Genomic DNA, 18,608 nt, shown 5'->3' on the forward strand with positions numbered 1-18,608 from the left:
TCCACGTTCGATATTCAAAAGGACGCCCATTCCGTACCGATCGCCAGTTCGTCTGTTATGGCCTGACGCTATCAAGGTCGTGGGGTAGAAGACATCTTTGACACAACCAGCATAGATCCACGAGATACGATGGCGAATCTTCTGGATAAGCGATGCCTCATGTCCACCTCGAAAGAAGCCCCTGGATGCGACTCAAGTACAGATACCTTCTGACCCATTCCATTGCACAGGCCGGGGCAGTGGAATTAAGACTGATTAAGCCAAAGATGCCTGCATCAACCTGTGAGAAGGGCGTAAATAGCTAGAGACGACACCGCGCTCACTTTGATTCTAGCTGCTATTATGTGAATCCAGAAAGCTCGCTGCACCTACCCTTTATACTACTGAAAGTCTTTGAAGGAGACGTTCTATCAAGTTCAATCACAGTGCGATGTCTGACGAGCTGCCGCATCAAGTACCCTTTCGATCGCAGAAACCACTGGCATTGCCCTGAAATAATCCCACCTTTCTTTACATCATGATAGGCATCTCTATGGGATCGCGCGAATACGTGAGGCGTCGAACAATTTGTATGAGAGGTTTATTGACGTAGATTCATGTCGGGAGCGTGAGAACAAGTGGTGTGCGGGGGTTCCGAGGCTCTTTGAACGCTGTCACTTCGGCGCGTCCTTCTCCTGTTGAACACCTCAAGACCAATCTCTCCAGCTCATCTCTATCTTACCCTCTTGGTCTTTCCGTCAAACAGAAAAATGGCCGATTCTACTCAACGCATCGTCCCAGGCGCACCGCCTCTTCCTCCTATTTCGAAGTCACAAAAGAAGAAGCGCAAGTCTGTTAAGGTGAAGGATGGGGAGTCCCCCATCGTGGAATCCATCGCTATCCCAGATTCTACCTCTGCGGCTCTTGAAGACAAGGCTCCTCAGGAGTCTGACACCAAAGAAGGGTCTATCGCGGAGGAGCCTCCTGTACAACCTCCGACAGCGAATGGAGTGCATCCCCCAATTGAAACGGCTCTCCTCAGCCCAGTGGTCGATATCATATCAAAGCGTTTGAAGGTCACCACCAAGAAGATTGTGAGTGATTTCCACTGTCGAGGCCCTCTCCTCGTAAAATAGGATAAATATCAAAATTTGCTCCCTCTAGTCGCGCATTCAGAGTTATGCGTCGACGGATCCCGCAAAACTCAACGACGACCAAAGGCGGACGCTGAAAACCCTTCCTTCGCTTGAATCCGTTGCCAAAGAGCTCGAGGAGCTGAAAAAGGCAGTGGAGGTAAGCTTGCTTACATTGTGGACAGCCTCGCGCTTCATAAGTCCCTCTCTCTAGGTACATGAGGCTGAGCTGGCCGGCGAGCTTGCTGCAAAGCTCGCTGCAACAGAACAGGCGGCTGCTCTGCGTATCGCAGAGGCTGTTGCAGAGGCACAGGTGCGTTTTTCATTTTCCTGTCATTGGCATAGCAGAGCTAACGAGGACGACAGAGCGCACACTCCGCAAAAACCTCATCAATTCTTAGCTTCCTCCGCCTTCGCTCGCTGCTTGCCGATCGCCATCCTTCAGTTTCATCGCTGGCAGTCGACGATTCCGAGGCCGCAGCGATTTTTGCCGCCGCTGACCATTTACTCGCCGACGAGAGCGAGCTCAAGCAAGAGTTAATCAGTGGTCTTTTGTCTGGAGAGGGCGACTTCCAGACTATTCCCTGTGAGTTCATGACACATTTTCAAAGTAAGGACAAATTCATCATCTTCGTGTTTATCCCCACTAGATGTTCGATTCTTGGATCTCACACAATCTTCCCTCAACCCACCTGAGGAAGCAGCTCCCATCGATGAACCAGTTCCAGAACAGCCTGAGGTGCCTACAGAAAGCGCACCAGAGGTCGCCGTCGCTGGCGCAAATGGTGTTCCGTCTACCTCTGCAAGCTTCCACTTCATGCAAGAAAGCGAGTTGGAGAATGCTACAACTGAAGGCAATCAAGATTGGGTTGAAGTCCCTCGTACTGAGGATGGTCCTGCTCTTGCGGAAGTGACTGCCACGATCACCGAAGTATATGTCGCTAACGATACGATTGTGGAGCAAACCGTGACAATCACAACTGAGCCAGTTGCAGAGGTTCGTCGGTGCTCGCGGCTGACCTTTTTCAACCGTCTCAAATGATATCCTTTTGTGTGCGACGTAGGTCCCGCCCTCTGGTACAGGCAACATCGACTGGGCAGACGACGAAGGCGACCTTCCCCCTATTGCGGGCTTGCACGCCAAGTTTGGTACATCGGAGTCACCGTCGCCGGTTGAAGCGCCTGCTCCTCAGGCGCCTGCCAATCATGCTCCGGCCGCTGTGAACGGGGATCGCGTCGTCGATGACGATGGTTTCACTCAGGCGAGAGGTGGCAGGGGGCGTGGGTTCCGCGGAGAACGTGGAGAACGTGGGCACAGAGGAGGACGTGGAGGCGAGCGTGGGGGATTCCGTGGTGGGGACCGTGGTGGCAGGGGAGGCTTCCGGGGTGGTGACCGTGGTGGTAAGCGACTGCTTGGAATGACTCTGTAATCTCTCACTAATCTGATCTACTCGCTATAGGTTTCCGTGGTCGGCACAATGGCGAGTGGAGAGGTGGTGATGGTGAACACCGTGGCGGGCGAGGAAGGGGTGGTGGACGCGGACGTGGACGAGGTAAGTCGCCACCTGGATCCAACCTGCCTCGAGAATCGATTATTGACAAAAGCACATTCTTTTTTAGGCTTCCCAGATAACCGAGATGGTGCTCGAGCTCCAATCCCTGCCTGAGGCGATTTGTAATTCTTTTCCAGGCGGGGAGTGCAGTATCATCTAAAAGGCGCCGCGCCACTGCCAGCTGCTTCTTTTCAACTTCTTGCAGAGATATGGATTTTCGATTGCTTTCATTATTCGTCCATTTGTTTGCTATATGTCGCTTTTTCGCGTTCTGCGGCTAGTACTACTCATCGGTTTACTCATCTTGGCGTCGGTGTACATTATTGGTCGCTGTCTGCGGGGTGTATGTATGTGCGGCGAAAAAAGTTACATCCCTTTCCATTCGCTTTCCTCGCCCTTGCGGCGCATTGAATGAAGACCGAAGTGCTTGATTCAGAAGTCCGGAGCGCGCTCTGGTTTCGAACCGTTCTCATGTGCGCGGTCCAGACCATGCCGTGTTTCCCACATAAAAGAAGCGATTCTTTGCCGGTGACCATGCCGTGGGTCGACAAATGGTAGATAGCAATTGCGATGGCGCATCCCTAGCCAATGAACACCTCGTCTGCGGGAAAGGGTCGGCCTGAAGCTGGGCGATACGGGACGAGTTTTTGAGGAAATTTCCGATGGCCCCGCACGCGCAACATCTGTCGGATCCAGCTCAGCCACCGCACCGATAAATAGAAAGGTACCTGCAGCGCGCCGCACCGAGGCCATCGCACAGCACCACGTCGACGCTCCACGCATCGGTCTTGCCCCTCGCTTCCTCCTCGCTCCCTACTTTCTCCCCCCGTCCCCAGGATCAGTCAGGCTCGCCTGCTCGAAGCAGCTGTTTAGAGCGTCCTCTCGCACACGTTTGGTTATAATCGGACTCGGATAGCTTTGGACCTCGCGTTTAGCCCATGCACCACCCCTCCATTGCCATCGGAGTAATTTCATCATGACATCCGAGCAGCAGCAGTCGTCGAAGGTCAGCACAGGCGACTCCGTGTCGACCGCGCCTGCATCAGAGCCGGCGAAGGCCCCCGCACCGTTTTTGAGCCCGCAGATTTCGTCGTATTTCATCGCGGGCGGCGTCGCTGGCGCTGCCTCGCGGACGGTCGTCAGTCCTCTGGAGAGGCTGAAGATTATCCAGTGAGTCGTTATCCCCGCTTGTTGTGCGCGCCTGCAGGACGTGCTCTTCGGTCTTGTCGGCGCTTTTCTCAACTGGCTCGAATAGGCAGGTGCAGCCGCGGACGGGGGACGCGAAGCAGTATAAGGGCGTGTGGAGCAGCTTGGTGCGGATGTTCAAGGAGGAAGGGTTCAGGGGATTCATGCGGGGCAATGGGATTAATTGCGTGCGGATCATCCCGTACAGCGCTGTTCAGTTTACGACGTACGAGCAGCTGAAAAAGGTACGTTAGAGAGCCCAATAGGCCCTCTCGGTCGTTGACGCGTTTTTGTTTTTGGACAGTGGTTCACGCAGAATGGAGCAAGGGAATTGGACACCCCAACACGGCTGGTTAGTGGTGCGCTAGCCGGGATCACCTCTGTCTGTGAGCGCTTTCCGTCTACACCAGTACAGGCTGCGATACAACTGAACCCGTTGAAGGCACAACATACCCATTAGACTTGATTCGCTCACGATTATCCATCGCGACGGCGTCCATCGTCTCTTCATCTCCATCTCCTACCCCATCCTCCGCCGCCGCACCTGCCCAGCCTGCGCTGGCCTCCGCATACCACACGTCCTCAGCAGCATCGTCCGCCGCCCTCCGTTCACGATCAGAATTGACGATGTGGGGCATGACTCTGAAAGTCATCCGCGAAGAGGGCGGCGTGCGGGCGCTCTACCGCGGTATGGTCGCGACCGCGACGGGCGTCGCGCCGTACGTCGGGATCAATTTTGCTTCTTACGAGCTGCTGAGGGGCATCGTCACGCCGCCCGGCAAGAGCAGCGTGGTGCGGAAGTTGAGCTGCGGTGCTCTGGCAGGTCCGTCTTTGTTCTCTATATATGTCGCTGTCGCTGACGGCGCACGAATGATGCCCGTCTGGTTGATCACAGGTGCGGTGTCGCAGACGATCACATACCCCTTCGACGTTGTCCGGCGCAAGATGCAGGTTTCAGGGATGAGCTCGAGTGCTTTGGGATACAAGTACAGCAGCGCGATCGATGCGACGCGGAGCATCATCCGGAACGAGGGCGTGCGAGGGATGTACCGCGGGCTGTGGCCGAACCTCCGTGAGTGGCTCTCTCTGTTCTGCGGGGGAATCGAGCTGATCGTGTTCTTCCCACAGTCAAGGTCGCGCCGAGTATCGCCACGTCTTTCTTCACGTATGAGCTGGTGAAGGAGTTCCTGCTCGGGCCGTGAGAGGGTTGTTGGTGGTCACACTTATTTTGTACCGTTGGCGTCGCTGTTGTATAGAGGGCCTGTTGATCTAGGATCACTTAATTATGAACGAGTGCCGGAAATTACATGTCCAGGGAGGGTGGCAGGGGAGTGTCACGGTCGCTGACGGGAAGGTGGAGCCCAGGGGCACGGCGGGCCGAAATGAAAGAGTGTGGCCGCACGGCTTCTTCCGGCGGACACGACGACGGGCGGAGGACGGCGACGGTTCCCTGCACACACAACGCCTCTGTTCTCCCCACACAACAGAGCAGAAAGAAGTATATTGATGCACTCGCTAGGGGCTCGGCGGTAGGGGCTCGAGCATTACTCCTTTTTGATACGATCAAAAGGGCGTGACCTCCCCTTGCACCGTCACCCACCGTCTCGTTGTTGCCTCGCTACACCCGCATTGCCTCGCGCTGCCCCCTCGCCCGTTTCCAGCACCGCAGCACCCCAGACTCTCTGCCAGGCTTAGCGCCCCGCCCAATATCATTCGGATTCACTGTCTATCAAGATTGCAGGTCACATCCTCACGACACATTCCTATATCTATCAATTCTCTTTCTATTCCCCCTCCTGACCGCTTGCCATGCCACATTGTCCCATCGAGGCAGCCCAGACCGGCATCATGCTCTCTTCTGTATCCTCGACATCCCTTTCCAGCTCGCTCTCGTCATCCGCAGGCGACTCTGTCCTCCTGCCCGCTGCCCCTGCATCAAACTCGAGCCAATCCGATATCATTACCCCCGATCACTCTGTCTCCTCTTCATCCACAAAGCATCTCTTCCCCTCGGGCGCTGCCCCAGCCCCTCGTTCCTCCTCCCTCCCATCTTCCATGGGCCAGATACTCTCTCGCCCCATCCCTTTCAACTCACCATCACAGAGTCCCCCACCTTCACCATCGAGAGGCACATCGTCCACCAACAGCACGGGCTCGAGGCTCAAGCGAGTCTTCGCAGGACGCAGGAAAAAATCAGAAGATGCATCGCTAATATTTAGCACAGCGCAGCCTGCGAAATCCAAGACTCAAGACTGGCCGCGGACTGAGCCTTTTGATCCAGTTCAGAAAGGTTCGGGCTTGACACCTACTTCTAACGGCAAGCCCGGACCAAGTCATGTTCCCCAAGTACAATCACCTTCCGCGCAGGCCGATAGCCGCCCGATGTCGTCGCCCTCTTCCCCAGATTTTTCTGGCGTTCCACCCACACCGCCACCCAAACCTCTGCATAGGCAGATGCCACTCAAGCCGCAGCTCTCACCGTCTCCCTCCCCGCGTGCCGATCAGCGAGGTACCTTCATGATTTCAAGCACAAGCATCGCTCCGGCTCTGGAGTACATCACCGAGAACGAGAAGGCAAGCGACATACCTGTTGCCATGAGTAGATCTCCGCGCGAGAAGAAGGATCAGGAAATGGAGAAGTCCAAACAAGAGTGGAGGAAAAGTGACGCTACGACGACGAGCTATCATACGGTACGCCCCAGATCCGCCACCGCAAGTGGGACTCGCACCCCTCGCCCCGTGTCCATGGCCGAATCTTTGCATTCTACGCACACCGTCGTCCCTACCAACAAGAGGTTGAGTGCGATCATCACCGAGGCGGAATTTACGATGCCAGAGGAATCCGTGGAGTCCGGATATTCGACTAGCCCGCCCGCAGACCCATTGGGTAGAAAGACTTCACCTTCAGGCTCGTTGAGCGCGCGCAAGAGGCACTCGATCTCCATTCATTTCACTTCGCCCTTTTCGCCTGGTGTTCCCGTATCACCTCCCCATGATGTCCCCGTTAGCCACCGTAGTGTGAGTCCTCCTCCCCGACCCATGCCGATGCGAAGGACGTCCAAGTCGGACACGCCAACGTTGACCCGTGCCGCTGCGAATGGAATCATCGCGCCATCACGCAGTACTGATACCTCGCAGTCGACTGGAAGTCACATCAAAGGCCGCTTAGCCGCCTGGACAGCTGCTTCTGCTTCTGCCTCTGCGCCGACATCACCTCGTCCCATGCCTCAGCCCTCCTTACCCGTACCGCACCATCAACACGAGATCGTTCCTCCCCATTCCGTTCGCCAGACGACAACAAGCATGACAAACGGCCTGGCTCCTGCTGCTGGGTTCGCCATGGGTTTCGGAAAGCGCGCGGTGGAGAAAATGGGGCGTGCGTGGGGCAATCTGAGCTCCCATCATGGCGGCAACCCACACGCCTCATCGGCCGGAAAGCTGGGGCCCGGCTCGTTTCCGGACAACAAGCTTGGGCGCACGTCTTCCAACCAGTCTTCGTCGTCACATCTGCCGAGCACGCATGCACACCTTGGGAAAGGCAAGCAGCGGCGCACGCCCAACGCGCCTTCGGGGTCGTGGAGCATATCGTCCTCAGTTACGTCTTCGTCTGTGTCGGACTCGGACGCCTTTGGCTCGTCGCAGGGCCCCAGGCTGGGAAGACGATTACGCGGGCCTATGCGTCCAACTGGCTCTGGCGCTCCGGTTGCGGGAGGGTTGGTGTTTGGCAGAGACTTGCAGACGTGCGTGCGGAACACAGCCATTGATCCTGTGCGCCTCGCCATGACGGAGCGCAATGGACCGGAGACGTCGATAGGTGAGTGCAGTGTGTGGACGGAAGGCGCGATTGCTTATGAGTTTATATATCACCGCAGACTCTGATCTGGAGGAGCGCCTGTTGCCGGCGCTGATCGTACGCTGTGTCCAGCATCTGTCCAAATGGGGAGTCGAGGAGGAGGGTCTATTTCGGTAAGTGTCACGCCGTATCGGGGGTGACAGCCTGGCTGACAGTTCCCTCCATTCATCAGCATCAGTGGCCGCGCGTCACACATCGCAAAGCTGCGCGCAGAGTTCGACACAGGTGCGGTCACGTGACTTCCGCCTCTCTGTGTCTCTTCAATTCACTTCTGTTCCGTTACAGGGGCCGACTACTACATCGCGGAGAGCACGCCCGGAGACTTGGACCCACACGCCGTCTCTTCCATATTCAAGGCCTTCCTGCGCGAACGTACGTAGCCGCAGGAACCCTCTTATGAAGGGGCAAGGCCACTGATCTCCCCAACTCACAGTGCCTGAGCCGATCTTGACCCACGCCCTGAATCCTTACTTCGAAGCCGCCATGATTGCAGAGAACACCACGCGCAGGTCGGAAGAGAGTCCATTGAATCGGGTCAGCGTTGGCTCGAGAGGCCCAGGGCTGCCTTCTGGGCCTCGTGATGGCCCAGCTCTGCGGAAGCCGCCTTCTCTGTCCACCCTCGCGATGCCCAACTTCGCTGGCCTGCGCGCGCCCTCTGCATCTCTCCTCGCTGCCTTTACCAACCTCATCGCGCGCCTGCCCCCCGTCAACAGAGACTTGTTGCGAACTGTAACGGAGCTGATCAATGCTACCGCCCGGCGCAAAGAGACGAGGATGCCGCTGAGCAATCTGACTTTGATATTCTGTCCGAGCTTGAATATGAGTCCTCAGATTCTGAGGGTCCTGTGCGAGTCTGCCAGTATATGGAAGCCTCCTCCGCCCCCCGAGGCCGCGGAGCCGGTCACTCGCGACTCGAAAGAAAACGATGAGCTGGAGATCGCGCCGCAAGATGCAGATCACGTCGAGGAGGCTGTCCAGGACGATGATGGTAGCGAGGGCCCATCCGAGGTTCAGACGCAGACGTCTTCTTTGTCGGATGCTCCTATTGTGGCTGATCCGGGCCATGATCTGGACGGGGACGCCTATGCCCACAGCGACATCTCTTCGATTCAAGGAAGTGCCAGGATGTCGTCCACTGACGACAGCGGGTCGTACATGTCTGTATCGGAAGCGCGTCGATTCACTCTCCGGGGCGGCGTCGGTCCACTGTACAACCCCCATTCTCCTCCCCCGCTCTCGTCATCGGCGGAATCGTTGATCACTCCATCGACATCTTCCGAAGGCGCCCCGTTCCCTCAGCCAGTGCTCCTCGCCCCTGATGACGACGATCCATCGACGTCGAAGCGCATCTCATCATCTCACCCCGCGATCGTAGACCTCGAGAACCCGTCTATGATACCCTCAATACACCGCATCAGCCCACCCATCACCTTCCCCACCTCTGAAAGCACGCCCGCGTCGCCCGTCTCCGTGCGGCACTCCAGTCATCTCGTGTCTCTGTCCCCCTCGACGGCGGACGCGCATGGGCCGCCGCTCGCGCGCACGAATTCGAAATTGGCGCGGGGCAAGCGTCCGTCGCTGACCGCCCTCTTCTCGAAGCGCTCCATGTCGTCCCTGCGCTCCTCGAAGGCGCTGCCCGCGACGCCGTGCGACGTCCCCATCCCGACCCCGTCGTCCCGGTACAGCGGCATCCCCGTGTCCCCGACCTCGTCCGGGACGCCGTCGACCCCCCTGTCCGCGACCGCGTCGATGGTCACCGCGCCGTCGGGCAGCACGTTCGACCTGCCGCCCGTGCTGAACATGAGCCTCGAGACGTCGCCGCTGAACGTGGTCTTCGGAGGCGGAGGGGAACGCAAGGCAGACGCCGCGTCGCCCAGGGAGAAGGCCAAGGCGCTGAGTGCCCCGGCGTCACGCGACAGATCGGCGAGCCCCCACCCCGCCGTCACCTCCATCCCGCCCTCGCCCCACACGGGCCCTGCGTCCCACGCGTCCCCGCCGTCCGCGACCCCCACCGCCACGCGCGATCCGCCCAAGGCACCGCCGCCGGCAGCGCTCCGCGCCCAGCTCTCCACCGCGTCGCTCGCGTCGATGTCGTCCTCGTCCTCGTCGTACAATAGGCTCAGCCTCTGGGACGACGCGCAGGACACGGCGCCCGAGGAGGACTGGGCGAGCAGCGTGCTGAGCGCGGCGGACGCGGGCTGGGCGGCGGCCGCGTCGGGTAGTCGTGGGCATCGCGGGCGGATCTGAGTGGCTGCCGTGCGCCGCGAGCGTGGGGGGCGGTTTTGGTTGGTGTTGGTGTTGTTGTTGGTGTTGGTGTTGTTGGAGTATCTTTATTCGCGCCGCGGGGCGCTGCGTCGGTCCCTGCGGCCGCAGTGCGATACATCTTCGTCTCGTCCCATCTTGCTTGCTTGCTTACCCTTTCTTTTCCACTTCATTTTTCTTGTCGCCATATGCCGCCGCCGCCGCCGCCGCCGCTGCGGCGCTTCTCGGTCGCGTGTGATTGCTCGCGCCCTCGACTCCCATCCCGCTCGTTTAGAATTCCTCCGCTCGTTCAAAACTCTCGCTCTCCCCACCCCGTCGGCGCCGCAGCATCTCACCCGACGCGACCGACTGACCAGTCCGCGCGCCGGCTCCCATGCTTTCTCGCATCCGCACGCCACCCACTCCCATCGACCCCTCCGCCGAATACATATACACATACCGGCCTCGCAGGCACCCCCGCGGGCCAAACCATCGAAACGCTCCCCGCACACATACCTTAACTTGCTCGGCTTCCTTCTCTAACGCCTATTTTCCAACCCCGAGTCCGCTCGCTTCGCGCTTGTGCATATTATACCCCCAACAACACGACCCCTTTTCCCCCATACTCGCAATGGTTCGATGTTCCGCGTTCGACGACCGACGTTCGTGCGTACGGTCTGCTTTGTGGCTGGAGATTTGCTTTTGCTTTTACACACAGGCTCGAGAGCACCCTTGTTTTACTTATATCGCGATGCGTCATGATGCTGCTGTTTACGCTTCACTCTATTGTCCGGACATGCCGTTCTTGTATTTTTTTTCTCTATACCTTTTTTTTGATTGATTTGATTTTTTTTTACTTTCTCTTTATATCGCTGCGACGTGGATGAATAAATCGAGTTGATCTCAGGTCGTTTGTGTATAAGTGCGTGCGTGTGTGTGAATGGGGCTCGAAGATCATGACCATTGGGGAGGTTGGGTGTGTGGGGGGGGAGTTCCGGTACGGCTGCCTATGGCCTACGCACAGTGTGTGGTGTGATGTGTAGTGTAGCGTCTTCTTGGTATAATACGTACTATGATCGCGATCGCGCGCGGGGTCCACCGGATAGGAGTGTGAGCAACGAAGTACTGGGCCCCTGGAGATAGCGAGCAGACACACGACCGCACAGGAGATGCGTCGAGACTAGACCTCCTGTGACCAGGTCTCCTCGCATGCCCGACCGGCGGGCACGATCCTGTGACCAGGTCTCCTCGGGTGCGCGCCGGTCGGGCAGGCGGTCGAGTCAAGCCGCGCTGCGCTGCACCTCGAAGAGGGACGCGGCGAGGTCGGCGACTTCGCCGCCGAGGGCGTGGAGGGCGCGGACGATGGCGGCGTGGAGGTCCGCGGGGAGGCCCTCCGGGGCGCGCGCGTAGATGTCGAGGCCGGCCGGGGTGAAGAGGGTCTTCTCGAAGAAGGTGACTGCCCAGGAGGGCGGGGCGTCGGCAGCGACGGTGGGATCGGGGCCGGTGCCGGGACTGGGACTGGGACTGGGGACGGGGCTGTGGTAGCCGAGGAGGTGCCAGCGGGAGGAGGCGATGATCAGGAGGCCCTTTCCGCGCCACTTGAAGCGGGTGGGGGAGGCGGGGTCGAGGGTGTCGACGCCGAGTACGCGGGAGGGCCTGGAGGAGGCGGAGGCGGCGATGGAGCGGTATTCGACGAGGTCGTTTATTCGCGTCGGACGCGGTGCGGAGGAGGAGGGCGAGGAGGGCGAGGGGCCCGGTGTGGTTGTTATGGGAGCGTAGGAGATCGTCACGTCTTTCTTGTCCTGCCGGGGGCGGCTGAGCGCGCTGATGGGGACACGGGGCTGGGTGGACGGGAGACTGACCTTCCATAGCGGGAGCGTCGAGTGCGTGACGTGCCTGCGAAGGGGTCAGGCTGGGGTTCTGCGCAGATCGTCGACGCGTCGCGGGAGGGGAAGACGGACCAGGTGCCCATGAGGCCCTCCAGCTCGAAGGCGGGCGAGAACGTGGGTGCGTTCGGCGCGTTGAGGTGCACGGCCATGCTGGCGCAGATGAAGTTCGGGAGGTCTGCGGGTACCCGAACAGGTGCGCGTCGCCAGAACAGGCAACTGACGTCACCGTTTCGAGCGCGAGATGCGCGCAAAAACATAAGAGTTCGACGGTGAGCCCCCTTCTTGACCTGGCCGTGGGCTGTGCTCGCTGGGGCGCGGCGTCGCTTCCAGGTGAAGTCTCCCAAAATAAAAAAATACAAGCATGATGCTCCCGCTGCAGAGGCTGGAGGGACGCGATTTGAGCGGGGAGATAGCGACGTCATCGCGATATGGCTGCCGGTTCCGTTATAAACCCACTCGAACACGGGAGCCACTTGCGGCGCTGCAGGTCTTCGCCTCTCCCCCCCCCCTTGTCCACCGACCACCATGTCCGTCAGAAACCTCCAGCAAAAGCTCTTCAGGGCACAGCCATCCGCAGACTCCCCGCCGCGCTCCGACCCTTCGCTCTTCATCCAGATTCCAAAGCCAACCCCACCCACCCCCGTTCGCCAGCCGCCCAAGTCGTCCAAGCACCCCTCGGACACCGACGCGTCCCCCAAGGTCAAGCAGGAGCAGGCCCCGCAGACGTACCGCGAGAAAATACGCGCCCAGCTCGGCGCGAACTACCACAGCGTCGAGCGCCATCGGCTCGATCAGGACGAGAAGAAAGAGCGGCACTGGAAGAGGTGGGGCCCCTACCTCTCCGACAGACAGTGGGTGCGTCGTGTTTTCTCCATTCGCGCTGTCGTACCTCTCACTCGGGTTCTGCGCCAAGGCCACCGTTAGGGAGGATTATTCGGACAACGGCGACGTGTGGGCGCACTTCCCGCACGAACAGGCCCGCTCCCGCGCGTACCGCTGGGGCGAGGACGGCATCGCAGGCTTCAGCGACAACCACCAGCGGCTGTGCTTCGGGCTCTCCTTGTGGAACGAGAACGACCGCATGCTCAAAGAGCGTCTTTTCGGCGTGTCGGGCCCCCAGGGAAATCATGGCGAGGACGTCAAGGAGCTGTACTACTATCTGGACTCCACCCCGACGCACTCGTACATGAAGTTTTTGTACAAGTACCCCCAACGCGCCTATCCCTACGACGAGCTGGTTCGCGAGAACCAATATCGTGGGCGCGAGGTCGCGGAATACGAGCTTCTTGATACTGACGCCTTGGACGAGGACAGGTACTGGGATGTGTTTGTCGAGGTAGGCCATCGGTGTCCGTGCATTTGGCGATCGCTCACGGTCGTTGCGATAACAGTACGCAAAAGACGAGGACGATCCTAACAATGTATACATACGGATCACGGCATACAACCGGGGCCCCGATCCAGCGACGCTGCACATCATCCCTCAGCTGTGGTTCCCGAACACCTGGTCGTGGCCTCTTCCCACCCCTCCCAAACCCTCTCTCTCCGCCACGACGAACAACAGGATCACCGCGGTCCACAAGAAACTGGGCAAGACGCATCTATACTGCTTCCCGTCCCCACCTCCCGTCGGACCCGACGGTGAACCGGCCAGCAACGGCAGCGAAGGTGGGGACGATGCGGACGTCGCGGTAGAACCCGAGTTGCTCTTCACGGAGAACGACACGAACTTCAAGCGTCTCTGGGGCGTACCCAACAAATCGCCGTATGTGAAGGACGGATTCCACGACCACATCGTCCCTGCGCACCGTCCCCCGTCTGTCAACAGTCATATGAAAACCAATGGAAATAGCCACAACGGCAACGGCAACGGCAACGGCCATGGCAATGGCAATGGCACTTCCTCAGGTTCCTCGTCCGACGAAGAGCGGGGCCCGCCGACCCCTCGTTCGGAACCTATTTTCGTCAACCCAGCCAAGACGGGCACGAAGTCCGCCGCGCACTACACCTTCACCAACGTGCCCGGCAAAGGTGGGTGCGCCGTCGTGCGCATGAAGCTCACGCCGCAGACGCCGCAGAAGGACCCGACGCTAGAAGATGAGGGGCTGTTCGACGACGCGATTGAAGAACGCCGGTTGGAGTCGGACGAGTTCTATGGGACGCTCGTGCAGGCACCCATGAGCGACGACTTGCGCGCGATCATGCGGCAGGCGCTGAGCGGGATGATGTGGACGAAGCAGTACTATCAGTTCATTCCTAAGGACTGGTTGGAGGGCGACGCCGCACAGCCGCCTCCTCCGCCGGAGAGGAAATGGAGGACGAGCAACAGGGTAAGCGCTATACTGAGAAGGCTTTACTTCGCCGCTCACACGCATACATGGACGCAGGAGTGGAAGCACTTCCATGCCGCCGACATTCTGTCGATGCCAGATAAGTAAGCCGCCCGCTCTTCGCGTCGTGGTTTTCTGCCCTTGCTGACGGGCAGCACCCATCGCCAGGTGGGAGTATCCTTACTTCGCGGCCTGGGACAGCGCGTTCCACTGCATCCCCCTGGCGGCGATCGACCCCGCGTTCGCGAAGAAGCAGCTGGACCTGCTCACACGCGAGTGGTACATGAAGCCCGACGGGCAGATCCCCGCGTACGAGTGGAACTTCTCGGACGTGAACCCGCCCGTCCACGCGTGGGCGACGTTCCGGGTGTTCAAGATCGAGCGCAAGATGTATGGAAGGGAGGACCTGCCGTTTTTGGAGCGCGTGTTCCAGAAGCTGCTGCTCAACTTTACGTGGTGCGTGCGGTTCTGTTTTCGTTGATATTCGTGTTGTCATTTTTTTTTTCTACCGTGTCGCTGTGCTCGGTGATGCGGTCGGTGATGCTGACGGGCTGTTGTTTTAGGTGGGTCAACCGCAAGGACGAGGCGGGTTCGAATGTGTTTGAGGGCGGATTCCTTGGGCTAGACAATATCGGTGTCTTCAACCGGTCGGAATCGCTTCCGACGGGTGGAAAGCTTCGACAAGCCGATGGAACGGCCTGGATGGCGTTCTACTGTCTCAACATGTGAGTCCTTCCTTGTCACACGGCGGCAGTGAGACGATGTTGATGCCATGTATGCAGGTTGAGCATGGCCTTGGAGCTGGCGAAACATAACTCCGTATACGAAGACATTGCTTCCAAGTTCTTCGAGGTGAATTCTCATCATCAGTCCTCTGAGATCGTTGAATTTGACGATCGTGGCGCTCGTAGCACTTTATCTTCATAGCCGATGCCATGACCTATAGCCAGGGCGAGAGCACCCAGAGCCTGTGGAACGAGAAGGACGGCATGTATTACGACGCGATCCAGTGGGGCCCGAACAACGCGATGCAGCTTCCCGTTCGAAGCCTCGTTGGCTTGATCCCGCTGTATGCTACGTTGACTTTGGAGCCGTCGGTCGTCGACAAGCTGCCTGGGTTCAAGAAGCGGATGGAATGGTTCATCGACAACCGGCCCGAGGTTTCGGGGAGGAACATGGCGAACATGAAAGGTGCGGAATGTCCGCGCTGCGATGTTCGCGTCCTGACGGGGATTTTGATGATTCTTAGCGCGCGGCCGCGGTGAACGATTCCTCCTGGCTCTCGCGAGCAAGGAGCGTCTCGTCAAGATTTTGGAGAAGATGTTGGACGAGGACGAGTTCCTCAGCGAGCACGGCATCCGATCGTACGTCACCGCTGAGGGGAGCTATTTCTGGAGGAGGCCGGTTGCTGACACGTCTTTGATCGCTTCGCAGCTTGTCTAAAAAGCACAAGGACCACCCGTGGGGTATGGATGTCAACGGAGAGCGCCACGAAGTCAATTACTGGCCCGGGGAATCGAAGTCCGGGATGTTTGGTGGAAATTCCAATTGGAGAGGCCCGATATGTAAGCTCTCGTTGCACCCACCGTTCGTTCGCTGGATCGTCTGACCGCTGCCGTTGCGTCGGGAACAGGGCTCGCGGTCAACTTCCTGCTCATCGAGAGTCTGCAGCGGTTCCACCAGTATTACGGGGACGACCTGCAGGTCGAGTGTCCGACCGGCAGCGGCGAGTACATGAACCTCGTGGGCGTCGCGGAGGAGATCCAGCATCGGATCATCCACATCTTCGGGCGCGACGTCGCCGGCCGCAGGGCGCTCAACGGCGGCAACGAAAAGCTGGACTTTGATCCTAACTTTAGGGACTACGTCTGGTTCTTCGAGGTACGTTTTGAATTTTGATTTGGACGTCGCTTTGTAGTCTCTTTGTGGGATTTCCTTATGGGAGTGGGAGATGGGATCAATGCGAGCGTGGGTCTGATGGTGTGTTTTGTCGCAGTACTTCCATGGCGATGACGGTCGCGGCCTCGGCGCATCACATCAGACTGGGTGGTGAGTGTCGTCCTCTGGCTTGTTGGAGGTTTTTCGTTGTCTGATGGAAGCCTTGTTTCGTCAAGGTCCGGTTTGGTCGCGTACCACATCCTGCAGAGCGGTGCTAGCTGTCGCCTCCCCAAGACCCCGCGAAGTAAGCGATCTATCTGTCTTGGACCCTGTCGGATTTGGGTGTACGAGGTGCTGATCACGTTTTGCGCGGCGCCCTTTTCCTTTTTTTTCTCTCTCTCTAGCTCCTCGCAGTCTTGCGCAGCATTACTTTGACGTGGGTTTTTTTTTGTTTCTGATGCGATGTCGTGCGTCGTCTGATCGTCGGCATTTTTTTTTATTTACAGGAAACTATCGATTACGGGGACGAGACGCAGGATTTGCTCAGCGCGTACAGCGCCGCGGACATTAACACTCTGGGCGACCTCTCGCCCGACGCGCTGTAAATCTAGATGCAGCAAGTAATTTCTCGGCTCCCTGTGATCATACGCAGACGCAGATAGACATATACGACGACGTCGACACGTTAGGTGGGAGGATGATGCATGATGCATGGTGTAGCACATTTTCATAGATTTTGATGGCCCGTGTTTTTTTCTTACTCTTTCTCTTTTTTTTTTTCTTCTTCTCTTGAGCCGTTCTTGATTCAGTGGCCCCATGTCCATTTGCTAGACCGTTTGCGGCTCGTCACTCGTGGTGTATCCCTCCTTCCGTGTAGTAGTTACCAGTGTAGACCGGCCAATCAGCCTTGACACGTTGACAGCTTCGCAGCTTGACCCGTTGCCTCTTCGTTGAGGGTGACTCGTCCCATCTTGTCGATCGATCGACGGCCGCAAAGGGCCCCTTTGCAGCAGCGAGCCAGCTTCGACTAACTTTGAGCTGGCGTGGGATCGCGAGTTTCAGGCTTCGGGGGTGGGGGGTACAGTCTGGTACTGTACTGTACAGTCAGTGCGTGTCGGCATGTAGTACGTACGTGCGAGGACACGCTGGGGGCACGAGGCGGAGTCTATCTATCTTGGGAGATTTTGGGTATATCTTGGGAATCTTGGGAATCTTGGGTATCTTGGGTATCTTGGGTATCTTGGGAATCTTGGGTTCTCCGAGTACTGTACGAGTCGTCTGTGGTCTATTTCGGACGCGGAGGGTCATTCGCCGGCAGCTGGGCGTTTATCTGTGCATAATGCATAGTAGGGTAATCGAATGGCGCGCTGCGTAGTGTAGAGTTTAGAGTCTAGACTGCGGCGCGGTGGCTATTTGGGTCTCGCTGTGCGCGGTCTATTTCGATTGAAAGGCGGGCGTGTGCGTGTGCGCGTGTGTCTGTAAGTAGGTCGGTAGGGAGGGAGGTTGATCTTCCAGTGCTCGAGTGCGTGAGTGCTTGGTACGACTTGCCACTTGGAGCTGCGCCCCACGGCGGCACGGCGGCCCTTCGCGTAAGTTACAAGTATGCATGCTGACGGACCCTGGTTCTGCAGTTCGGACACGTTTTGTGGCGAATGTGGGTTGCAGAATCCCAGGCTCGCGTCACGCGCTTCGGTTCGAGCGGTCTTTTAGAGTTTAGGATGCCCTGCCCGTCCAGAGCGCAGCGCCCGCCGTGCATCGGCCGCGCTGCCTGCCTGCGAGTGCGCCGGAGGGAAGGGCGGAAGGAAGGACGGAAGGAAAGAAGAGAGGGAGGGAAGCCGATGTGTGCGATGGCGGCGCGGGGGATTCCCAGGCTATCCCAGGCCGTCGCGTTTTCGCGGCCAGTGCGTCGATATTACGTGCGCCGTGCATTGAGATGCATAGATGGGCGTGTGTAGAGGGTGCCGTGGGGATAGTCGCCGAGGCGTCAGTAGCTTACTATGTGCGCACTGGCCGCGTTCTCCGACGCGTGGACGGGTCTAGGTCTCGGCGCGCGCGGGCAGCCAGAATCGCTGGAGGCGCGTAACACCACTTACCGGTAGTCAGTGCTTAAGTCGGCGCGACGCCTCTCGGCCGCGGGAATATCAGAACTTGGAAGAAGACGCGAGGGCGTCGTGCGGTCGTGCGATCGTGAGACGTGGTTTAAGGGTCTCTATCTCTATCGCCCGTCACACGAGGCCGATCTCGACGCGGGCGTTGGTTCAGTGGTGCATGATGCATGATGGTTTGCACGACCGTGGCCGAGAGACCCTGCGACGCCACTCGAGTAGCAGTCGTCTCCCTCTCCTGATCAAGGAACGGGCCGCTTTTGACCTGGGCGCAGAGGGTCGTGTGAGCCCGAACGTCCACCCCGGACCAGATAGGCTCACTATCTTGGACATGCGCGTCGCCCCCGAGTCAATAGGCAGCTCACACAGGAAGAGGGAAGCGGGAAGCAGGAAACAGGAAACAGGAAACAGGAGTCGTAGACAGGAAAGCAGGAAGCGCACGTGCGTGAAAGCCGCTCGACG

At 58.5% G+C, this 18,608-nt stretch overlaps 9 protein-coding genes across 9 annotated transcripts; 5 read left to right on the forward strand and 4 right to left on the reverse strand.

Annotated features, from left to right (window-relative positions):
* Positions 1 to 749: 749 nt before the first annotated feature.
* On the forward strand, positions 750 to 2,825 carry HETIRDRAFT_427865 (uncharacterized protein; the record flags this gene model as incomplete). The annotated part of the gene is made up of 9 exons (XM_009549438.1): positions 750 to 1,073; positions 1,144 to 1,272; positions 1,327 to 1,425; positions 1,479 to 1,698; positions 1,763 to 2,109; positions 2,177 to 2,271; positions 2,375 to 2,513; positions 2,573 to 2,665; positions 2,733 to 2,825. The coding sequence occupies 9 exons, from the start codon at positions 750 to 752 to the stop codon at positions 2,823 to 2,825; spliced, it is 1,539 nt and encodes a 512-aa protein (XP_009547733.1).
* Positions 2,826 to 2,918: 93 nt separating this feature from the next.
* Positions 2,919 to 3,080, forward strand: HETIRDRAFT_169799 (uncharacterized protein; the record flags this gene model as incomplete). Its single annotated transcript, XM_009549439.1, has 1 exon — positions 2,919 to 3,080. The coding sequence occupies one exon, from the start codon at positions 2,919 to 2,921 to the stop codon at positions 3,078 to 3,080; it is 162 nt and encodes a 53-aa protein (XP_009547734.1).
* A 281-nt stretch (positions 3,081 to 3,361) lies between these two features.
* HETIRDRAFT_146467 (mitochondrial carrier protein) lies at positions 3,362 to 5,163 on the forward strand. Its single transcript, XM_009549440.1, has 6 exons — positions 3,362 to 3,835; positions 3,921 to 4,095; positions 4,155 to 4,236; positions 4,293 to 4,673; positions 4,746 to 4,922; positions 4,979 to 5,163. Exons 1-6 carry the CDS (start codon positions 3,642 to 3,644, stop codon positions 5,050 to 5,052), a joined length of 1,083 nt encoding a protein of 360 aa, XP_009547735.1. The 5' UTR covers positions 3,362 to 3,641; the 3' UTR covers positions 5,053 to 5,163.
* A 165-nt stretch (positions 5,164 to 5,328) lies between these two features.
* On the reverse strand, positions 5,329 to 6,092 carry HETIRDRAFT_440595 (uncharacterized protein). The gene has a single exon (XM_009549441.1). The coding sequence runs from the start codon at positions 5,809 to 5,811 to the stop codon at positions 5,635 to 5,637; it is 177 nt and encodes a 58-aa protein (XP_009547736.1). The 5' UTR covers positions 5,812 to 6,092; the 3' UTR covers positions 5,329 to 5,634.
* On the reverse strand, positions 5,821 to 6,021 carry HETIRDRAFT_410194 (uncharacterized protein; the record flags this gene model as incomplete). Its single annotated transcript, XM_009549442.1, has 1 exon — positions 5,821 to 6,021. A coding segment is annotated over one exon (201 nt), but the record flags the coding sequence as incomplete, so codon positions are not given.
* Positions 6,093 to 10,153: 4,061 nt separating the features above from the next.
* Positions 10,154 to 10,465, forward strand: HETIRDRAFT_452495 (uncharacterized protein; the record flags this gene model as incomplete). The annotated part of the gene is made up of 1 exon (XM_009549443.1): positions 10,154 to 10,465. One exon carries the CDS (start codon positions 10,154 to 10,156, stop codon positions 10,463 to 10,465), a length of 312 nt encoding a protein of 103 aa, XP_009547738.1.
* Positions 10,466 to 11,224: 759 nt separating this feature from the next.
* HETIRDRAFT_427868 (uncharacterized protein) lies at positions 11,225 to 11,982 on the reverse strand (the record flags this gene model as incomplete). The annotated part of the gene is made up of 2 exons (XM_009549444.1): positions 11,225 to 11,840; positions 11,906 to 11,982. 2 exons carry the CDS (start codon positions 11,980 to 11,982, stop codon positions 11,225 to 11,227), a joined length of 693 nt encoding a protein of 230 aa, XP_009547739.1.
* Positions 11,983 to 12,358: 376 nt separating this feature from the next.
* HETIRDRAFT_452497 (uncharacterized protein) lies at positions 12,359 to 16,646 on the forward strand (the record flags this gene model as incomplete). The annotated part of the gene is made up of 15 exons (XM_009549445.1): positions 12,359 to 12,688; positions 12,747 to 13,169; positions 13,225 to 14,163; positions 14,221 to 14,267; positions 14,332 to 14,619; positions 14,727 to 14,888; positions 14,946 to 15,015; positions 15,075 to 15,354; positions 15,413 to 15,527; positions 15,598 to 15,728; positions 15,797 to 16,044; positions 16,160 to 16,212; positions 16,278 to 16,345; positions 16,446 to 16,477; positions 16,548 to 16,646. The coding sequence occupies 15 exons, from the start codon at positions 12,359 to 12,361 to the stop codon at positions 16,644 to 16,646; spliced, it is 3,285 nt and encodes a 1,094-aa protein (XP_009547740.1).
* A 1,594-nt stretch (positions 16,647 to 18,240) lies between these two features.
* HETIRDRAFT_452498 (uncharacterized protein) lies at positions 18,241 to 18,479 on the reverse strand (the record flags this gene model as incomplete). The annotated part of the gene is made up of 2 exons (XM_009549446.1): positions 18,241 to 18,411; positions 18,468 to 18,479. The coding sequence occupies 2 exons, from the start codon at positions 18,477 to 18,479 to the stop codon at positions 18,241 to 18,243; spliced, it is 183 nt and encodes a 60-aa protein (XP_009547741.1).
* Between the last annotated feature and the right edge of the window lie 129 nt (positions 18,480 to 18,608).

The sequence above is a fragment of the Heterobasidion irregulare genome (assembly GCF_000320585.1).
Source record: "Heterobasidion irregulare TC 32-1 unplaced genomic scaffold scaffold_06, whole genome shotgun sequence".
Classification (NCBI taxonomy): Eukaryota; Fungi; Basidiomycota; class Agaricomycetes; order Russulales; family Bondarzewiaceae; genus Heterobasidion; species Heterobasidion irregulare.

Excerpts from the sequence above, each read along its gene's own strand:
- HETIRDRAFT_146467 (XM_009549440.1), top strand. The coding sequence starts at position 3,642 with ATGACATCCGAGCAGCAGCAGTCGTCGAAGGTCAGCACAGGCGACTCC. Across the intron at positions 4,096-4,154 it reads CGTACGAGCAGCTGAAAAAG|TGGTTCACGCAGAATGGAGC; the intron begins GTACGTTAGAGA and ends GTTTTTGGACAG. Across the intron at positions 4,237-4,292 it reads AGCCGGGATCACCTCTGTCT|GCACAACATACCCATTAGAC; the intron begins GTGAGCGCTTTC and ends AACCCGTTGAAG.
- HETIRDRAFT_440595 (XM_009549441.1), bottom strand. The coding sequence starts at position 5,811 with ATGATATCGGATTGGCTCGAGTTTGATGCAGGGGCAGCGGGCAGGAGG.